The sequence below is a fragment of the Oncorhynchus mykiss genome, chromosome 19 (assembly GCF_013265735.2).
Source record: "Oncorhynchus mykiss isolate Arlee chromosome 19, USDA_OmykA_1.1, whole genome shotgun sequence".
Taxonomy (NCBI): domain Eukaryota; kingdom Metazoa; phylum Chordata; class Actinopteri; order Salmoniformes; family Salmonidae; genus Oncorhynchus; species Oncorhynchus mykiss.
Genome location: NC_048583.1, coordinates 39,661,600 through 39,680,514, shown reverse-complemented (window position 1 = coordinate 39,680,514; position 18,915 = coordinate 39,661,600). Strand labels below are relative to the sequence as shown.

The following is an 18,915-nucleotide window of genomic DNA, read 5'->3' as shown; positions in this document are numbered from 1 at the left end:
CTGTCATGCCATAACCAGGGGTGAAATTCTGATATTAACCTTGGAGGGGTCAATTACATGAAATTGTCTCAAGAGCAATTCCTTAGAGGGACACCAAAAGTAGTGCTGTAACACATAGCCTTTTTTATTTTTTATTTCACCTTTATTTAACCAGGTAGGCTAGTTGAGAACAAGTTCTCATTTACAATTGCGACCTGGCCAAGATAAAGCATAGCAGTGTGAACAGACAACACAGAGTTACACATGGAGTAAACAATTAACAAGTCAATAACACGGTAGAAAAAAAAAGAAAAACAAAGAGAGTCTATATACAGTGCCTTGCGAAAGTATTCGGCCCCCTTGAACTTTGCGACCTTTTGCCACATTTCAGGCTTCAAACATAAAGATATAAAACTTTATTTTTTTGTGAAGAATCAACAACAAGTGGGACACAATCATGAAGTGGAACGACATTTATTGGATATTTCAAACTTTTTTAACAAATCAAAAACTGAAAAATTGGGCGTGCAAAATTATTCAGCCCCCTTAAGTTAATACTTTGTAGCGCCACCTTTTGCTGCGATTACAACTGTAAGTCGCTTGGGGTATGTCTCTATCAGTTTTGCACATCGAGAGACTGACATTTTTTCCCATTCCTCCTTGCAAAACAGCTCGAGCTCAGTGAGGTTGGATGGAGAGCATTTGTGAACAGAAGTTTTCAGTTCTTTCCACAGATTCTCGATTGGATTCAGGTCTGGACTTTGACTTGGCCATTCTAACACCTGGATATGTTTATTTTTGAACCATTCCATTGTAGATTTTGCTTTATGTTTTGGATCATTGTCTTGTTGGAAGACAAATCTCCGTCCCAGTCTCAGGTCTTTTGCAGACTCCATCAGGTTTTCTTCCAGAATAGTCCTGTATTTGGCTCCATCCATCTTCCCATCAATTTTAACCATCTTCCCTGTCCCTGCTGAAGAAAAGCAGGCCCAAACCATGATGCTGCCACCACCATGTTTGACAGTGGGGATGGTGTGTTCAGGGTCATGAGCTGTGTTGCTTTTACGCCAAACATAACGTTTTGCATTGTTGCCAAAAAGTTCAATTTTGGTTTCATCTGACCAGAGCACCTTCTTCCACATGTTTGGTGTGTCTCCCAGGTGGCTTGTGGCAAACCTTAAACAACACTTTTTATGGATATCTTTAAGAAATGGCTTTCTTCTTGCCACTCTTCCATAAAGGCCAGATTTGTGCAATATACGACTGATTGTTGTCCTATGGACAGAGTCTCCCAACTCAGCTGTAGATCTCTGCAGTTCATCCAGAGTGATCATGGGCCTCTTGGCTGCATCTCTGATCAGTCTTCTCCTTGTATGAGCTGAAAGTTTAGAGGGACGGCCAGGTCTTGGTAGATTTGCAGTGGTCTGATACTCCTTCCATTTCAATATTATCGCTTGCACAGTGCTCCTTGGGATGTTTAAAGCTTGGGAAATCTTTTTGTATCCAAATCCGGCTTTAAACTTCTTCACAACAGTATCTCGGACCTGCCTGGTGTGTTCCTTGTTCTTCATGATGCTCTCTGCGCTTTTAACGGACCTCTGAGACTATCACAGTGCAGGTGCATTTATACGGAGACTTGATTACACACAGGTGGATTGTATTTATCATCATTAGTCATTTAGGTCAACATTGGATCATTCAGAGATCCTCACTGAACTTCTGGAGAGAGTTTGCTGCACTGAAAGTAAAGGGGCTGAATAATTTTGCACACCCAATTTTTCAGTTTTTGATTTGTTAAAAAAGTTTGAAATATCCAATAAATGTCGTTCCACTTCATGATTGTGTCCCACTTGTTGTTGATTCTTCACAAAAAAATACAGTTTTATATCTTTATGTTTGAAGCCTGAAATGTGGCAAAAGGTCGCAAAGTTCAAGGGGGCCGAATACTTTCGCAAGGCACTGTACATTGTGTGCAAAAGGCACGAGGAGGTAGGCGAATAATTACAATTTTGCAGATTAACACTGGAGTGATAAATGATCAGATGGTCATGTACAGGATACGTTGTAATATGTTAAATGTATATTGGGGAACCATAATTCCTACAACTGGATAATTGATAGGTACAGTAGTTAATTGAAGGGTTGTCCCAACTTGTTCAAATGTTTAAATCATTATAATACTACTAATAATAATAGTTTAGCAGTGCTCCTTATCAGTCCAGTATGTATGCAGGTATTTCTACTTACAACCAGCAATACCCAGAAAGGCCAGGTACTGTACACTGTATGGGTGTAGTTTTCATAAATACAATGAACATGGTGTGATCACATCTAAAAGAATCTCCATTGAGAACCATCACAAAATTGGTCTCCGTATTGAATTGACTTTTTCTGATACATTTATATAGTCATTAAATATGTGCCACTGGCCTGAGTCTACTACAATATATCTTTACAATAACACAAATATTAAAATAAGTACAGTTCTAAAAGCAAAGTGACTACTTCAATAAATAACCCAAATAAATCAACCAAAATATCCTTCAGTCAGTGTCTCAGCTCTTCAAACAGCTGCTATGGACAAGTATGTCGCACAAAGTTTGCAATTTTAAATAAACTAACATGAAATAAATCATTTGTAAGTGTACTGTCATGTACTAAAAACTGAAAACTACTAAACAAAAGAAGAAATATCAATTACACCAGGGGTTCTCAAACAGGGGTCCATGGACTAATTGCAAGGGGTCCGTGAAATAAAAAAATATGTAATGAATGTATTCAGTACCACAAGGTTTCCAGTAAGTTTACATATAATATAGTGGGGGTGGAGGTCCCTGAGGACCGCTCAAAACCTTGCCTGCCTTGTCTCAAAATATGCAGTGGTTCCAGTACCCAAAAAAGGTTGAGAACCACTGCTATACACACTACTGAACAAAAGAACAGAACATAAGTTTGCAGGTTTCAATGGATCCAACAAATTGCTGGCAGATATTTTCCCTCGAGACTGTCCAGCCTGTCTTTATGTACATTACAGACAACTACGCCGTTCAGTCTCTCTTGGCCCATGCTGGCCCGTAGCCAAGTCTTTAACCTGCGGAGGGCACTGAAACTCCTCTCAGCCTCACATGAAGACACTGGCACCACAAACAAAATTCTGATCAGCACCTCAACTTGGTCAAACAACCCCTGCACCTCCACTGGAAGCCTCCTGAGGACCTCTGCTGCCTCTCGCCTGCTGCTACAGGGATATTTGTTGTGAAAGAGAGGGATCTGCACTGAAAGAGAATCTATGTTCAGTTCTGGGTACTGATCTAGAGACTCATCCAACTCCCCCGTGAGAAGCGCTCTTTCCAACTTTTGCAGGACGTTTAGACTGTCCTGGTCAAAACGGTCACCAAACTGAATCTCCACACCATCCAACACTGAAAAAAAATTCTGCCCTATAGTGATCCACTGGTTTGCCAGCAAATCGTCTTGAGTGTGTCTCAATGGATTCAATAGTCAATCAATGTTGTTGCTTTCTCATACAGTGCAAGGTAGCTTTCGTCATTTCTCGTGCCCCTAAGAGATGACCGCACACACTCGACTGCAGCCTGCATACCAGAGACAGTCTGAGTTTTCTTCTGCAGTGAAATGTTTAGACATTCAAGCTCTCCAAGAACAGCAGAGGCTGGCCATAGAGGGCACCTAACTAATGGACCCAGGAAAGGAAATTCCGGATCAGTGGGGAGGCTGAGCAGCCAGCCTGTGGGGTTAATGGCTGCTGCCTCCTCACAATTGCCTGTGCACCTGTATATTTTCCTGCCATGTTTGAGGCATCATCGTAACTCTGCCCACGTAAGCCAGACATGGGCAAATTGAGCCTCAACAACACATCAGTTGCCACAGGGACAAGGTCATGGTCAACATAACGCAGACAGACACTCTCCTGTTCAGCACCAGAGACATCTTGAGTACCATCAACAATTAATGAAAATTGTACAATCGGAAGAGACCTGATCTCAGCTGCAATGCCTCGAATGACTGTATTGGCCATGATGTTCAGAATTTTATTCTGTGCTTTGGGGCCTGTGTACATTGTGGTACGCTCTGTTAACCACTTCAGTAAAATGGGGTCATCCTCTTCTGCCCTAAGTTTCAAAAGCTGGTATAAATTCCCACTGTCATCTGTGTGGCCTCTAAAGACTTGTCCCTGTCTTACTACATGCAGCACCGAACTAACAATTTTCATCAAGCAACGCCTTGCGTCTTCCTGCTGTTTACCCCACGCGCTGGATAACTGGACACTGATTGGATTTAGCTGGTGTGCTGTTACAGTTACAAAGTGGCGGTGGGTTTGGCAGTTTTGATGTGCTGTGAATTTTTCAATGGCTTTTCTCCAGTTCCTAAATCCTGCACTAATGAAGGCAGCATCTGCTCTTTGGCCAAAAGATGGCTGGCTTGAAAACCCTTGGCTACAGTGAAAACACAACACTCCTTTTAATGATGGATTATAATGTAGCCAGGGGAAATCGCCAAACCATCTCTCTTGAAACGTCAACACTGTTGGCAAGAGTTTGCAGTTCTATAAATTATCACTGAGGTAACTGGACAATGCTGTGCCACTGTCCCCTATACTGGTGCAGCTGGCAACAAGGTTGACACCTGGTCCTGCCGTGGCTGTGCCACTGTCCTCTGAAGTTTCTCTCCTTGGCTCGTTCCCTTTCACCACCCTCACTGCCTCACAGTCTGTCTCCTAGAAAAGAAATAAGGTGTTTGCCGTACTCCTAACTACCGGTACCCAAAACTACACAATTAATCACAACAGCAATACCATTGATTGTTGTGTCCATTTAAGTTGAGAGTGGGGGTATCCATGGCATTTTCCAATTATGTCCCTATTTTACAAGTAAAAAAAATTGAGAACCTTTCATAATGTTGCCAAACAAAGACTCAACAAACTTACCTGAGACTCCCTGTCTCTGCCAGTCTGTCCCCAGCTCTGCCAGTCTGTCCCCAGCTCTGCCAGTCTGTCCCCAGCTCTGCTAGTCTGTCCCCAGCTCTGCTGTCTGTCCCCAGCTCTGCTGTCTGTCCCCAGCTCTGCTGTCTGTCCCCAGCTCTGCTGTCTGTCCCCAGCTCTGTGTTTCATCTGTTGCCTGCTCTGCCTAATGACATCATTGTGAAACATTCCATTAGCATTTCACTTATTTCTTCTGAACATTTTATCAACTAGTCTTTGAGATATTAGGCTACTAGAGTTCTTACTTTGCGTTTTAGTGTACTGAAAAATACTCTGATGTCCGTCTTTTTACTTTTTTCTGCCATTCTTCTACTTGGCTGGCTGGCTGGCTGGCTGGCTGGCTGCACACACACATTTACACAACATATGCTGCAACCTTTTGTAATTTTAATATAGTTTGTTTCACATTGGCTGGCTCCCAACAATAGCTGAATTTGTAAAGCTAGCGAGCACCAATTCCGTTTCTGTGGTGTTTGCTATAATCTTTGCTACCTGGTTAAATAAAGGTTAAATAAAAAATAAAAATAATTAAAAGTTCACTAGCGACAATATAGCTTTTGCAGCGAGACCATTAAATATATTTAAGACAATGGTAGAAGAGAGTGTAGTTCTGTTCAGTTTAGACTTCAGTTTATCGCTAACCTTATCACAGGGACTTTGAAGCACTACAGCTGCATGCTGATCTTGGAATAAACTGACGATAGCAAAGATTCCATCTTTGACGACGCCACATAAATGGAATAGGTACTAGCTAGCTTGATAGTTAATGTTCGCTTTAGTTTGCGCGCTAGCTCTGCAAATTCAGCTAGTGTGTGTGTGAACCCTGCAAACATTTTTTTTTAAAACATTGCTATGGCGCGATTGACTTGATTATCCTCACGTCAGTTACGTACATTGAGTGCCTTTCAGACAGTAGATACGAACCCTCTACTACATTGCCAGCTAAAGAACTGGCAGTGGATCATTGTGAGGCAAAGGGCGGGGGGGTCGTAATCTTTGAAATTTAAAAAACGCGCTATTAAGTGTCTCTAATCAGCACAAGTGCTTTCATTGCGTATTATTAATATTATTGAAATTACATAGTTATGTTTACAGTGATATATTGGGGAGGGACAAATTATATGTTTCCCAGGATGGGGGCGTCGTGTCCCCCCCGTCCCCCTGGGATTTCCGCCTATGGAACTAGCCAGTGAAATACCATACAAATATTGATCAATCCACATCGCTAACATGTGCGTTTTCATACTTGAGAAATGGATTGGTCCAAGCTAACTTGTGGGTGATATGCTCCAGCGTTTATAATTATCTATCCTTTTATTAGAGAAATGTCATGAGATAATTTAGTTCCTACCTTATACGTGATATTCAATTATATTTGTTGACCCAGTTAAAAAACAACACTCATTATGCTCAAATGTAAAACATATATCAGACTCTGCTACTACAAACGCCCCGTTTAGCTACACATGATAGCGACCCCTGTCCAAGGTACGAACTACGTCACTGAATACAACGTTCTGACATTTTAAAGAGACAGGACCCTAAATCATTGTCTTGTGACAGGCAGAGTCTGTCAGAGATATTTTTTTACCTTAATTGACTTGCAAGTCTTGCAAGTCAGTTAAGAACAAATCAATTTCAATGACGGCCTAGGAACTGCCTGTTCAGGGGCAGAACGACAGATTTGTACCTTGTCAGCTCGGGGGTTTGAACTTGCAACCTTCCGGTTACTAGTCCAATGCTCTAACCACTAGGCCGCCCCAATTTTTTTTATCGTGATTAATCGCATTGCCTGAAAGCAAAAAATGAAAGCAAAAAATGATCCAAAATAGATCATCTATACACTTGAAGCTGCAATGTGTAACTTTTTGATTAAGAGACCAAATTCACCATAGAAATTTGAGTTATAGAAGTGTCATTCTCATTGAAAGCAAATCTAAGAAGCGGTCTGTTCTATGTATGCTATTTCTATGCTTCTAGTTCTTAAAACAAAAACAAACTATGCAATCGAGTAGCGCAGAATGAGTCATAATACCCATAAAACTTAACGGTCAAACAAGGAAATGGTTCCAAAGGGGATTAAATTGTAGACCAGATAACCAAAAGAGCTTTGAAATGAGATATGATTGATATTAATGAGGTTAGGCCAAATGTAAGATGAGAGCCATAATGATAGACGTGTGGCAGAAGAGATGGCACTCTGAGCCCAAGGGCCATTATTTATATGCCCTCCAAAGAAAGGTCAGTAGAACAATATTCAAAAGTCAGATTAGGAAGAAAGTTTGCTCGATTGCATCTAGGACTTTGTACATTGAATTTGTCATTACATCTGGTTGGCAAGCTTGTGAATAGTTTGTGTCTGGAGTAGTCGATGAAACGGTGGAGCATGTGATGTTATATTGTAAGTATCTTAAAGAGAGGGAAAGATTGAAGTGCAGGGTCATTGATTTAGAAATGTGGAGCTAATGATGTAAACAGTGATTGACCACACCCTCCAGCACAGTAGGTGGCGGCATGCACCTTTAACGTTTGTTTGCGGACTACCATTATATCATAGGAGGAGTAACTGCTTCCAATCGTTTTTCCACCATTCACTTTTCCCATAGGGGATTTTAAAAACACTTTCGTGTAGGCTTACCCTGGCATGACGTTTTGATAACCGTGTAAATCTCTAGGACAAAGTGAGTTATCAATATATTCCCCTACAAAATGGAATGCTAATTAGCTAAGTTTTGTATTTTTATTTAACTAGGTAAGTCAGTTAAGAACAAATTCTTATTTACAATGGCGGCCTACACCAGCCAAACCCGGATGACACGAGGCCAATTGTGCGCCGCCCTAAGGGACTCCCAATCACGTCCGGTTGTGATACAGCCTGGATGTAGCTATCATAAACAAGTACAAATGCCACGATGGTCTGGACGAGACTGCCGAATCGAAGAAATGGTAAGAATCTCTGGATTAACTAATTTTAGCTAAATTTAGTAATGAATAAATTGGCAAAATTCTGTGAACTGTCCTGTGCAAGTTCTAAATAGACACAATACCTGTTAGCAAAGGTGTCAGCTAGAAATGACGTGCGGGAGCTTGCAGGGATTTGTAGTCTTGCATGTCTACTTTGATGCTAATTAGCATTTTCATCAGAATGCACTCCCAGGAATCCCAGTTCCACAATAAATGTTTGTTTTGTTCGATAAAGTCCATTTATGTCCAAATACCTCCTTTTGTTCACGCGTTTGGTAAACAAATCCAAACTCACGAGGCGCAGGCAAGTCCAGGCGAAAGTTCAGACGAAAAGTTCAAAAAGTTATATTATAGTTCATAGAAACATGTCAAACGATGTATAGAATCAATCTTTAGGATGTTTTTAACATAAATCTTCAATAATGTTCGAACCGGAGAATTCCTTTGTCTTCAGAAATGCAATGGAACTCAAGCGAACTCTCACATGAACGCACGTGGCCAGCTCACGGCTCTCTGGCAGACCTCTGACTCATTCATAGTAGAAGCATCAAACAAGGTTCTAAAGACTGTTGACATCTAGTGGAAGCCTTAGGAAGTGCAATATGACCCCATAGACACTGTGTATTCGATAGGCCATGAGTTGAAAAACTACAAACCTCAGATTTCCCACTTCCTGGTTGGATTTTTCTCAGGTTTCCGCCTGCCATATGAGTTCCGTTATACTCACAGCCATCATTCAGAGGGTTTTCTATCCAAATATACTAATAATATGCATTTAGTAGCAACTGGGACTGAGTAGCAGGCAGTTTACTCTGGGCACGCTTTTCATCCAAACGTGAAAATGCTGCCCCCTATCCCAAACAGGTTAAGGAGAAGTATATCTATAATTCTGTGCATAAGTTGTATCTTTTATCAAAGTTTATTATGAGTATTTCTGCAAATTGATGTGGCTCTGACAATTCGCTGGATATTTGAGGCACATTACTGACCATAAAGCGCCAATGTAAACTGAGATTTTTGGATATAAATATGAACTTTATTGAACAAAGCATACATGTATTGTGTAACATGAAGTCCTATGAGTGCCATCTGATGAAGATCAAAAGTTAGTGATTCATTTGTTTCTCCATTTCTGTTTTTTGCGACTCCTCTCATTGGCTGGAAAATAGCTGTGTTTGTGTGACTAGGCTCTGACCTAACAATCATATGGTGTGCTTTCGCTGTAAAGCCTTTTTGAAATCAGACACGATGGGTAGATTAAGAAGTTTATTTTTAATTTGGTGTATTGCACTTGTGAATGTATGAAAGTTACATATTTCTAAAAAATATTTTCGAATTTCGCGCTCTGCCTTTTCAGCGGAATGTTGTCGAAGTGTGCCGCTAGCGGAACGCCTAGCCATAAGAATGAAGGTTAAAGAAAGTGTGCTTTAACAATTTACTCGATTTTGCTAACCACTACATTGGACAAATATCAAGACGTCAATAATCTTGTAACGCTTTTTGTATATAAAAAAAATCTAACTATAGCTAAATTTGAGCAAATGATTAGTCACAGCAAAACCTGCGATTAAAAAAATAAAAAGTTAAATGGACAGCCCAAATCTAAATACATGGCTCTGGTGACATGTTGCTTTTCAGTGTCATAATAATATAATTCTAAACAGGAGATATTTGTCCAAAAGGTGGTTTACATGTCTAATATTGCTCTGACCTTGTAATGTAGGACTATCAGGGCTAGATGAGTACACTTGCTGTCCCATGTGTACCGTTCCACCTTTACCCGTGGGCCAATCAAATTGGTGTTTCAAAATTAATTACTGACCTTTCATTTAATAATGCACTTTTCATTGTCATGGGTTCTGTGATTTGTAAATACAAATGTTATGAGAAGATACCATTACAAACACTCTCATTTATTGAGTTAACAATAAGAGAACATTGACACACAATTAGAAACTGTAATAGAATTACTATTAGGTCAGTGATTGTAAAAAGGGAGACCATAAAGTGCAGTGGTACTTCATAACTTCTGAATGTATCAATTTGACAATGCCATTTAGTGCAAAACTTCCAATTTCAACTTGAATGAACACAATGTAGAGAACAGAAAGAATTGAGTCTAGCCATCTCAAATACTGCTGCATCATGCAGCAACAGATTCCATGTCCAGCATCAGGGCATTCAAATAGGCCTGTAGATCACTTCAGAACCATAGGGCAAGGATGTATAAAAGATTACACGATTTCAAATAATAAATGCATCCTAGAGAACATCCTTGTGAACTAAGCAAAGACTACAAAAGGTCTTTAAAGTGAATTACCATATTAATGCCATTTGACACACAATGCCTCAAACACATCCAGCAAACACCATTTCAACATGCCTCTTACCAAATTAATACAATTGATTAAGGAGTGTAGCCTTCTTATGTGAGCAGTACTCATGTCAAATTTGTCATTTTATCCAAAATGGTAAAACCATAGAATACCACTAACTTTCTAAATTTGGTCAAAAATGAAAACCTCTTAAGTATTTTGTTTGGTATGTGAAGCATAATAAGTTGGATATAAGCAAACAAAACTGAGGAGTAAAAGTGTTGCTTCACACTTCAGTTTACCCTTATATTAAAGGGCTAGTTTGTTGAGGTTGTGCAATTCATTTATAAGCAAAGCCAGCCAACATGAGAACAAAATGTTTAAGTCATCTTGTAAGAAAAAAAACCAAAGTATACAAGTGCTACAAAAACTATAAATACTTTAGCAGTAAAAAGTACATACACAGCATGTGTTAAAATAGGAATATTTAACAAAATAGTTTATACAAAAATCCAATGCATGGGATTAAATTTAAAGCATTTCACAAACTGTGTATACATACATATACACTAATGGTCAAAAGTTTTAGAACACCTACTCATTTAAGAGTTTTTCTTTATTTGACTTTTCTACATTGTAGAATAATAGTGAAGACATCAACTATGAAATAACATCTATGGAATAATGCAATAACCCAAAAAGTGTTAAATAAATCAAAACATTTTATATTTGAAATATAGCAACCCGTTGCCTTGATGACAGCTTTGCAAACTCTTGGCATTCTCTCAACCAGCTTCATTCACCTGGAATGCATTTCAATTAACAAGTGTGCCTTGTTAAGTTAATCTGTGGAATTTCTTTCCTTGTTAATGCGTTTGAGCCAATCAGTTGTTTTGACAAGGTGGTGGGGTATACAGAAGATAGCCCTATTTGGTAAAAGACCAAGTCCATATTATGGCAAGAACAGCTCAAATAAGCTTAGAGAAACTACAGTCCATCATTACTTTAAGACGTGTCAGTCAATCAGGAAAAATTCAAAAAGTTTCTTCAAGTGCAGTCACAAAAACCATCAAGCGCTATGATGAAACTAGCTCGCATGAGGACCGCCACAGGAATGGAAGACCCAAAGTTACCTCTGCTGCAGAGGTAGAGTTAGAGTTACCAGCTTCAGAAATGGCAGCCCAAATAAATGCTTCAGAGTTCAAGTAACAGACACATCTCAAAATCAACTCTTCAGAGGAGACTGCGTGAAACAGGCCTTCATGGTTAAATTGCTACCAAGAAACCCATACCAATAAGAAGAAAAGACTTGCTTGAGCCAAGAAATGAGCAATGGACATTAGACCAGTGGAAATTTGTCCTTTGGTCTGGAGTTCAAATTGGAGATTTTTGGTTCAAACCGCCATGTCTTTGAGATACTGTCTGATTTATTTAGAGTTCAAGGTACACTTAACCAGCATGGCTACCACAGCATGCTGCAGCGATACGCCATCCCATCTGGTTTGGGCTTAGTGGGATTATCATTTGTTTTTCAACAGGACAATGACCCAACACACCTCCAGGCTGTGTAAGGGATATTTTATCAAGAAGGAGAGTGGTGGAGTGCTGCATCAGATGACCTGGCCTCCACAATTCCCCAATCTCAACCAAATCAGCATATGTAGGAACTCCTTCAAGACTGTTGGAAAAGCATTCCAGGTGAAGCTGGTTAAGAGAATGCCAAGAGTGTGCAAAGCCGTCAAGGCAAAGGGTTTTTTTGAAGAATTTGAAGAATCTCATAAAATACATTTTGATTTGTTTAACACTTTTTTGGTTACTACATGATTCCATAGGTGTTACTTCATAGTTTGTCTTCACTATTATTCTACAATGTAGAAAACAGTCAAATAAAGAAAAACACTTGAATGAGTAGGTGTTCTAAAACTTTTTGACCGGTAGTGTATATTTCACTAGAATCAGTGAATAATCTGTCAGCACTGAAAGCAGAGCATAGACAGAATATATAAAGAAACTTCACTTGAACTATGTGTCACAGACCCTACATAATGCTTTTAATGTAATTTGTCACGTTAATGGTGGTGAAGGGAAAGGGTTATGCCAAGTGTCTTATGTCTATTATAGCATTACATAGATGGCAGTATTAGGATGGGTTATTGGCCAAATAGTTCAAGTGAAGTGTGGCTAAAATCTGCTGTCTGCATTTAGAGAATGAGAGACTTAAGGGTAGGAAAGAAAACACTTGGTCTGTGCCATCTCACTCTCTAGTCATCTTAGCAATGAAAGGGAAAAGGGTGATACCTAGTCAGTTGTACAACTGATTACATTCAACTGAAATGTGTCTTCCGCATTTAACCCAGTCACTGGTCCCGAGCTTCATACAGCAGTTTGGCACCCTGTTAGGGAACAGATGTAGTACAGGCAGAGCTATACAAAATAACTATTTCAGCCATATACACACACAGTACGCAATGGCGGGTCTGAAGCTTGGATATCACACCATACAGTCCAGTAACATTTTAAGTCAAATATAACATTCCTATTAAAAAACAAGCCAGACTGTTATGGTGGTGTACCTTGTGCATGGCAGCAAGCCATGAGGAGGCGGTTTTCTTGTCCTCTGCTGCCTCCATGCGTAGCTGCTTGGGGTCCTGAGAGCCCATTGGTTTGTAGTGGAGCAACATGCCACTGGCCCTGCAGTTTCCACCTGGATACAAAACCCAAAGTTAGGCAAGGTTCAGTAACACACTCACTATACTTGTATAGACTTGAGGCTTTAGCAAAGATTGAAACCAAAACAGCTACCGGATGTTCAAACTAATGAACTTTGCGAGAAACGTACATAATAACAAACAAAATGATAAAGAAACCTAGCAATAGACTTAACAAAATGAGATCTTACAGTAAGTGTACAAAACATTAGATACACCTGCTCTTTCCATGACAGACTGATCAGGGGAAAGCTATGATCCCTTATTGGTGTCGCTTGTTAAAATCTACATTCCAATCAGTGTATGAAGGGGAGGAAACGGCTTAAAGTTGTGCTTTATTAACCTTCGAGACATGGATTGTGTATGTGTGCCATTCAGAGGGTGAATGGGAAAGAAAATATTTAAGTTCCTTTGAACGGGGTATGGTATTAGGTGCCAGGCACACTGGTTTGAGTCTCAAGAACTGCAACGCTGCTGGGTTTTTCACGCTAAACAGTTTCCCTTGTGTATCAAGACTGGTCCACCCAAAAGACATCCAGCCAACTTGACACAAATGTGGGAGGCATTGGAATGCTTTCAACACCTTGTAGAGTCCATCCTCTGATGAATTGAGACTGATGAGGGCAAAAGTCAATGCAACTCAATATTAGAAAGGTGTTCCTAATGTTTTGTACACTCAATGTACATTTGCTATGGTGTGCCCTAATGAACATGATCCTGGTCACAGGCAGAGGGGCAATGAGATTCACTCTGGGTGAATAATCACACACATAATATCCCCCCATGGAAGCATGCATACCACAAGGATTTTAAGGATGTTGCCTTTGTTCTACCACTGATATCAAATGCATGTACAATGATGGCAAAGGCATCCTTATCAATAGCAAACTCTGCAGGCAGATGAAGATAAGATGGGGACGAATAAGGGAGAATGGGGGGAAAGGGAATATAACAGTGCTAACCTTCAGAGATATACTGACTGTCCAGCAGACTGGTGTAAGTGTGAATGTCATTCTCTAAGGCCAAAAGCAGAAGGGCCAGGCCGCCCAGTGGCAGGGTGAGAGGGAGAGAGTGTTAATAATATAGCAGAGAGGAAACAGTCAGGTACCAACACCAACTTACCATGCTGTTGGATCAGTTATGGGGTTTCAAATCAATACAATGACGAGACAAAGTAATCAGAATTTTACTGTGGATTTATGATTACACTTCTGGTCATAAATAGGAGAGAGCTAGTTCTTCCACCCACAGGAAGCCATAATGTCTCTTGATCAATAAGCTTTCAACAAGCTGCACTGTATCACTGCTGTACTCTCGTACTGAGGGAGATAAAGCCAGGCTGTGTTAACAACCAGAGGACATCTGATCCAGAGCCTTACCTTCGGGGGTGGACTCCTCTGTCAACACCTGCATACTGGAGATCCGAGACAGCTCCACCTCAAAATGGCTCTCCCCATCTAAGAAGAGGTACCTGAGGAGAGGGAGAAATAAAAGAGCAAGAGAGGAGTTGAGACAAAGGGATGTACTAAGTCTTTCAGGTGAAAAATGTGTATTTTTCTAGTGGTTCTATCAAAGCATGTACTTTCAGCATTAACCTAAATGACTCCATTCTAGATACTTTTCCTGTGTGCCTGTGTGAAATATAAAACACTCACGATACCTGTGGTTGTTGGAGAGACGACACATCATGGTCTCAGACTTCTCGGAGGTGCCCAAAGTGACAATAAATGTACCACCTGAGTTTGACAAAGTAGTAATGTTACCAATGAGTCAAATCAAAAAAGCATGCCAATCAAAAATCACAAAGAATCCATCAAACTGTAGATACGTCCCAGTCCACTGGTGTTATACTAAGAATACAGCATTGATTGACCATGCTAACAGGACCCCATTAGTCCAACATGCTACAAGGCTTTGTTTCCAGTTCCCCCTCCCCACAGTATGTCCCTGCCACTGCAACCAGCCCTTGCCCTGGATCTCGTCATGCCGCTAATGGATTTTTCATTACGGGCCTGGCTGGGTGATGCAGTGTAGAGGAGTCTATTTAGAACCACACTGGCTAGCCCGGCTCACTAACCGCCCTATACACACACAGCTGTTAATTAACATAGACAGGTCTGTGTGTTTGGGTGTCCTCCTGACACGATTGATTCTTCCCTTTAAACTCACCTCCCATAAGCACTTTAAGCTGTTTGTCATAGAACTCCATTTCCTTCTGGGAGACCCGGCTGCACTCTCCACACTGCCGGACCGGGTCAACAAAGCACATCCGGGGAAGAGTCACCTTCTTACTGCAGCACTTATCACAGAAACACCGGCCACACCGCCGGCAGTGGTGCTGAACAACAGAACAGGGGAAGGAATGCAGAGGGAGTGATGAGGGTAAAGAAGGAATGCACAGTCCCATTCATAGATCTTAACTGTGCAAAAGCATTTAAGGGCTACAAAAACATTTTGGGTCTACAGTCAGGTAAAGCCTAGGCCTATAACTTGTAATTTATCTGATATTATGGGATCATAGTAAAGCAAGTCAAACCTTTCTTGTAAGGAAGTCAAATTTCTTGGTGCACTGCATACAGCTTGGGCACTGTAAGAGGAACAGGACATTAGCCAACAGTTTGTTGGTTCACTCAAGTTCAAACATGGACACAACAACCTCAATCACAGTTTAAATGGATTACCAAAAGACCTCTCCCTTCCAATAACACAATCATCACAAACCTCACAGTAGCATAAACCCAGACTGTAAGGTAACAATGTTTTAAAGTAATTGTCCAATGGAAATATCACTTTAAAAAAAGTTAATATTCTGTTAACTCATACCCAAATAATGTTGTTGACTCATCATTTACTCAACCCCCAACTCAAACACATATCTCAGACAGATGTTTTAAAAAATGCTTGCTATTTCCTCAGGAAGAGCTGGCCAATCATCAGTCTACTTACATGAATATTTTTCATGACATGTGTATGCCCACACTATTCCAACTCAGAAAAGCTGCTTTTTACCATTAGGGCTGGGAATTGCCAGGGACCTCCCGATAAGTTATCACGATACTTAGGTGCCGATACGATATGTATTGCGATTCAATATAGGATGCACGATACATCGGTGAGCATATCGGAATCGGACGATATTAGCTAAAAATGCCAACATCGGCCCGATGTCTAGTTTAACGCCAATGTGCAAAACCGACGTCAACGCTGACGTGCATACCTACATAACGTAGGTAGATGATGTAATGATGCCATGAAAAATAGAGCAACAGAACAAAAGTAGAAAAATACTAAGCGCACACTTCCAACAACTAAACAAGTTAAAGTCGAGCAAACATATAAGAGTAAGAACATTTTAGCCGAGACAACTCAAAGGCGAAATCCATTAACGCCAAGATAATGGAATTCATTGCCCTTGACAATCAATCGATCTGTCGTGGATGATGTTGGCTTTCGCCGACTGGTCGAGCACCTCGAGCCCCGGTACACACTACCAAGTAGGCACTATTTTTCAGATGTTGTCCTACCGGAGTTACACAGTATTATTATAATGCACATCTATGAGCTACTTGTTATGGGTGTCACTGGTATTAGCTTCACGACTGACATTTGGACCAGCGATGTCAGCCCCATGAGCATGCTGAGTCTGACAGCACAGTGGGTCGACGAGGATTTCGTACTGAGGAAAGCCGTATTGCATGCTCAAGAATGTGCTGGTTCTCATACCGCTGCTGCCATTTCAATGGCATTTGAGAACATGTTTGAAACTTGGAAACATGAACACCCTCCTAGTTCCATTTGAACAACTGACTCAAGAAATAAGCTCAACTGCATCTGCAGCAGACGTGATACCCTCTGTCATGGCATTGAAAGGCCTGCTCAACAAAACTGCCAAAAGACTGTGGGGTTAAAACTTACAAAAGTACGAGGCTGTGAACAAGCGATTCGATGCAGACAAGAAACAGGTTTTACGTGAAATGTTACATACACAGCTGGACAAGATGGAAACGGACAGAAGAAAAACACACAGAAGAAGAGAGGCCAGACAGAGCTGAAGCTTCACTGCTTGACATGTATGATGAAATCTTGGTTGAGAATGAAACGACTGAACAAATGAACAACGAAACAGCACAGCAAGTAAGTGAAAGAAATAGGTTTTGATTATGATTTACTGGTAATGGGGACATGCGAAAATGCCAACAAAATAACTTTTTGGTCAGTGTGGTGTGTGTGTAACCTTTATTTAACTAGGCAAGTCAGTTAAATTCTTATTTACAATGGCGGCCTACTCCGGCCAACGCTGGGCCAATTGTGCACTGCCCTATGGGATTCCCAATCACAGCTGGATGTGATACAGCCTGGATTCAACCCAGGGACTGTAGTGACACCTCTTGCACTGAGAAGCAGTGCCTTAGACTGCTGTGTGTGTGTTAACTATTTAACTGTACTAGAATGCTTAAAAGGCTGCTGAAATTGTAAATATCGGTATCGTTTTTTTTTGTCAAGGAAAATACCAGAATAGGCCAAAAATGTAATATTGGTGCATCCCTAATTCGATACCGATTTTATTGCAATCCAATGTTCCAAACATATTACTCAACATGTTTCATGAGAAAACAAGTTTTGATGTCATGGAAATAAGTGCTGAAAACAAATTGTCTCCCTATTTAAAAAGATGGAGAATATGCTATTTAGAAAAAAATACTGGAGTTTTGGTCCAGGTACAGCTAACTAGCACACAAATAATTGTTATTGACAATACATCAAATACTTTTGACTAAAACAATCTAGACTTAACTGTTTTGATTCCCCCCCATTCAACATATTCAACATGGTTAATTACCATTATCTGGAAGGGGGAAAAAATGAATTGTAGTTAATTAAATCGATCATATTTCATAGAAATGTGGAAACACTCAATAGTTACTTTAATACCACCACATCTTAAAGCTGTGACCATTCAAACACACATAGGTGTAGAGGCAGTGAGGTGTGAAGCTGCTGGGATGGATTACTGTAGTCCATCACACAGCCATGTCCCAAGCCCATCCCCCACATTCATTCACTCACACCCTCCATTGTTCCCTTTCTTTGACATTCTCTTGCAGTCCAGGGCAGCATCACTGACAGTAAACAGTGCTTTCAAATGTAGACCCATGATCATGGACCACTGGCATGTGTACATCTCGCAGACAAGGCGAGAAATAAGATTTTAAGCTAACTTGTCGTCATATGAACAGCAATTACTTGCCGAGGCAGGTGGCAGCTTTTGTTCTGTATTTTGACAGACCCAGTTGGTGTTGCAAAATACTGTTAGCTAACGTTAGCTCCTGTAACGTTAGTGATGGCTCCATGTTGCCTACTTTAGAACGTTAACTGTGGCTAGCTACCGGTAGCTCTTGGCATTTACAGTTAGCAAACTGCAGAGCACTGTTAAAATGAAACCCCGCTATTTCTACAATTATCTTCTTAAAATTATATTTTAACCTAACCCTAACCACACTGCTAACGTTATCCTTATGCCTAAACAAATTTGTTGTCATTATTTATTTTACAATAGACAATTGTGACTGTGGTAACTAGCTAGTGACAACCCTACCAGATAGAACAATGAGTCTGGTCTACTAACTTAGGTTAGCTAGTTATACAAATATTTGACCCTACTGTACGGACAGTGGCCAGCAAGTATGCAACGCCCAGTTCAGGGGCCAAGTCCGTTTGTCTGAGCGGCGTTGCCCTCTTGTTATTTCAGCCCTAATAGTCACTTACCTCTTTGTCCGGGACCCACTGAGGTTCATCTAACGAAAAAGGGCTGTTAAACGCTCCATTCTCCGGGACCATTCGAAGTCCACTTGGGCTTCGAACCAATTTCTTGCCATCAGGAACTGAAGACATTTTTCCACAACCAGCAATTATAAAAATAAATAAAAAATCCGCCCATACGTCAAAGACA

The 18,915-nt window shown here is 40.6% G+C and overlaps 2 protein-coding genes across 5 annotated transcripts in view; both read right to left on the bottom strand.

Annotated features, from left to right (window-relative positions):
- Positions 1 to 6,477, bottom strand: part of LOC110497824 (transcription factor IIIB 90 kDa subunit-like) — a 56,123-nt gene extending 49,646 nt beyond the window's left edge. Inside the window, 2 exon segments of the mRNA XM_036954785.1 lie at positions 4,925 to 5,123; positions 6,330 to 6,477. The gene's annotated coding sequence lies outside the window, so the exon portion shown is untranslated.
- Positions 6,478 to 12,080: 5,603 nt separating this feature from the next.
- Positions 12,081 to 18,915, bottom strand: LOC110497822 (zinc finger FYVE domain-containing protein 21). 4 transcript variants are annotated; one of them, XM_036954783.1, is made up of 8 exons: positions 18,732 to 18,915; positions 15,502 to 15,552; positions 15,135 to 15,303; positions 14,626 to 14,701; positions 14,345 to 14,436; positions 13,928 to 13,981; positions 12,831 to 12,961; positions 12,081 to 12,681 (listed from the first exon to the last, which is right to left on the bottom strand). In XM_036954783.1, the coding sequence occupies exons 1-8, from the start codon at positions 18,855 to 18,857 to the stop codon at positions 12,631 to 12,633; spliced, it is 750 nt and encodes a 249-aa protein (XP_036810678.1). In that variant the 5' UTR covers positions 18,858 to 18,915; the 3' UTR covers positions 12,081 to 12,630. The 4 variants fall into 4 exon arrangements, with proteins under 4 accessions (XP_036810678.1, XP_021429912.1, XP_036810679.1 ...); XM_021574237.2 differs by having other exon boundaries at positions 12,081 to 12,650; positions 18,732 to 18,913; XM_036954784.1 differs by lacking the exon at positions 13,928 to 13,981 and having other exon boundaries at positions 18,732 to 18,912.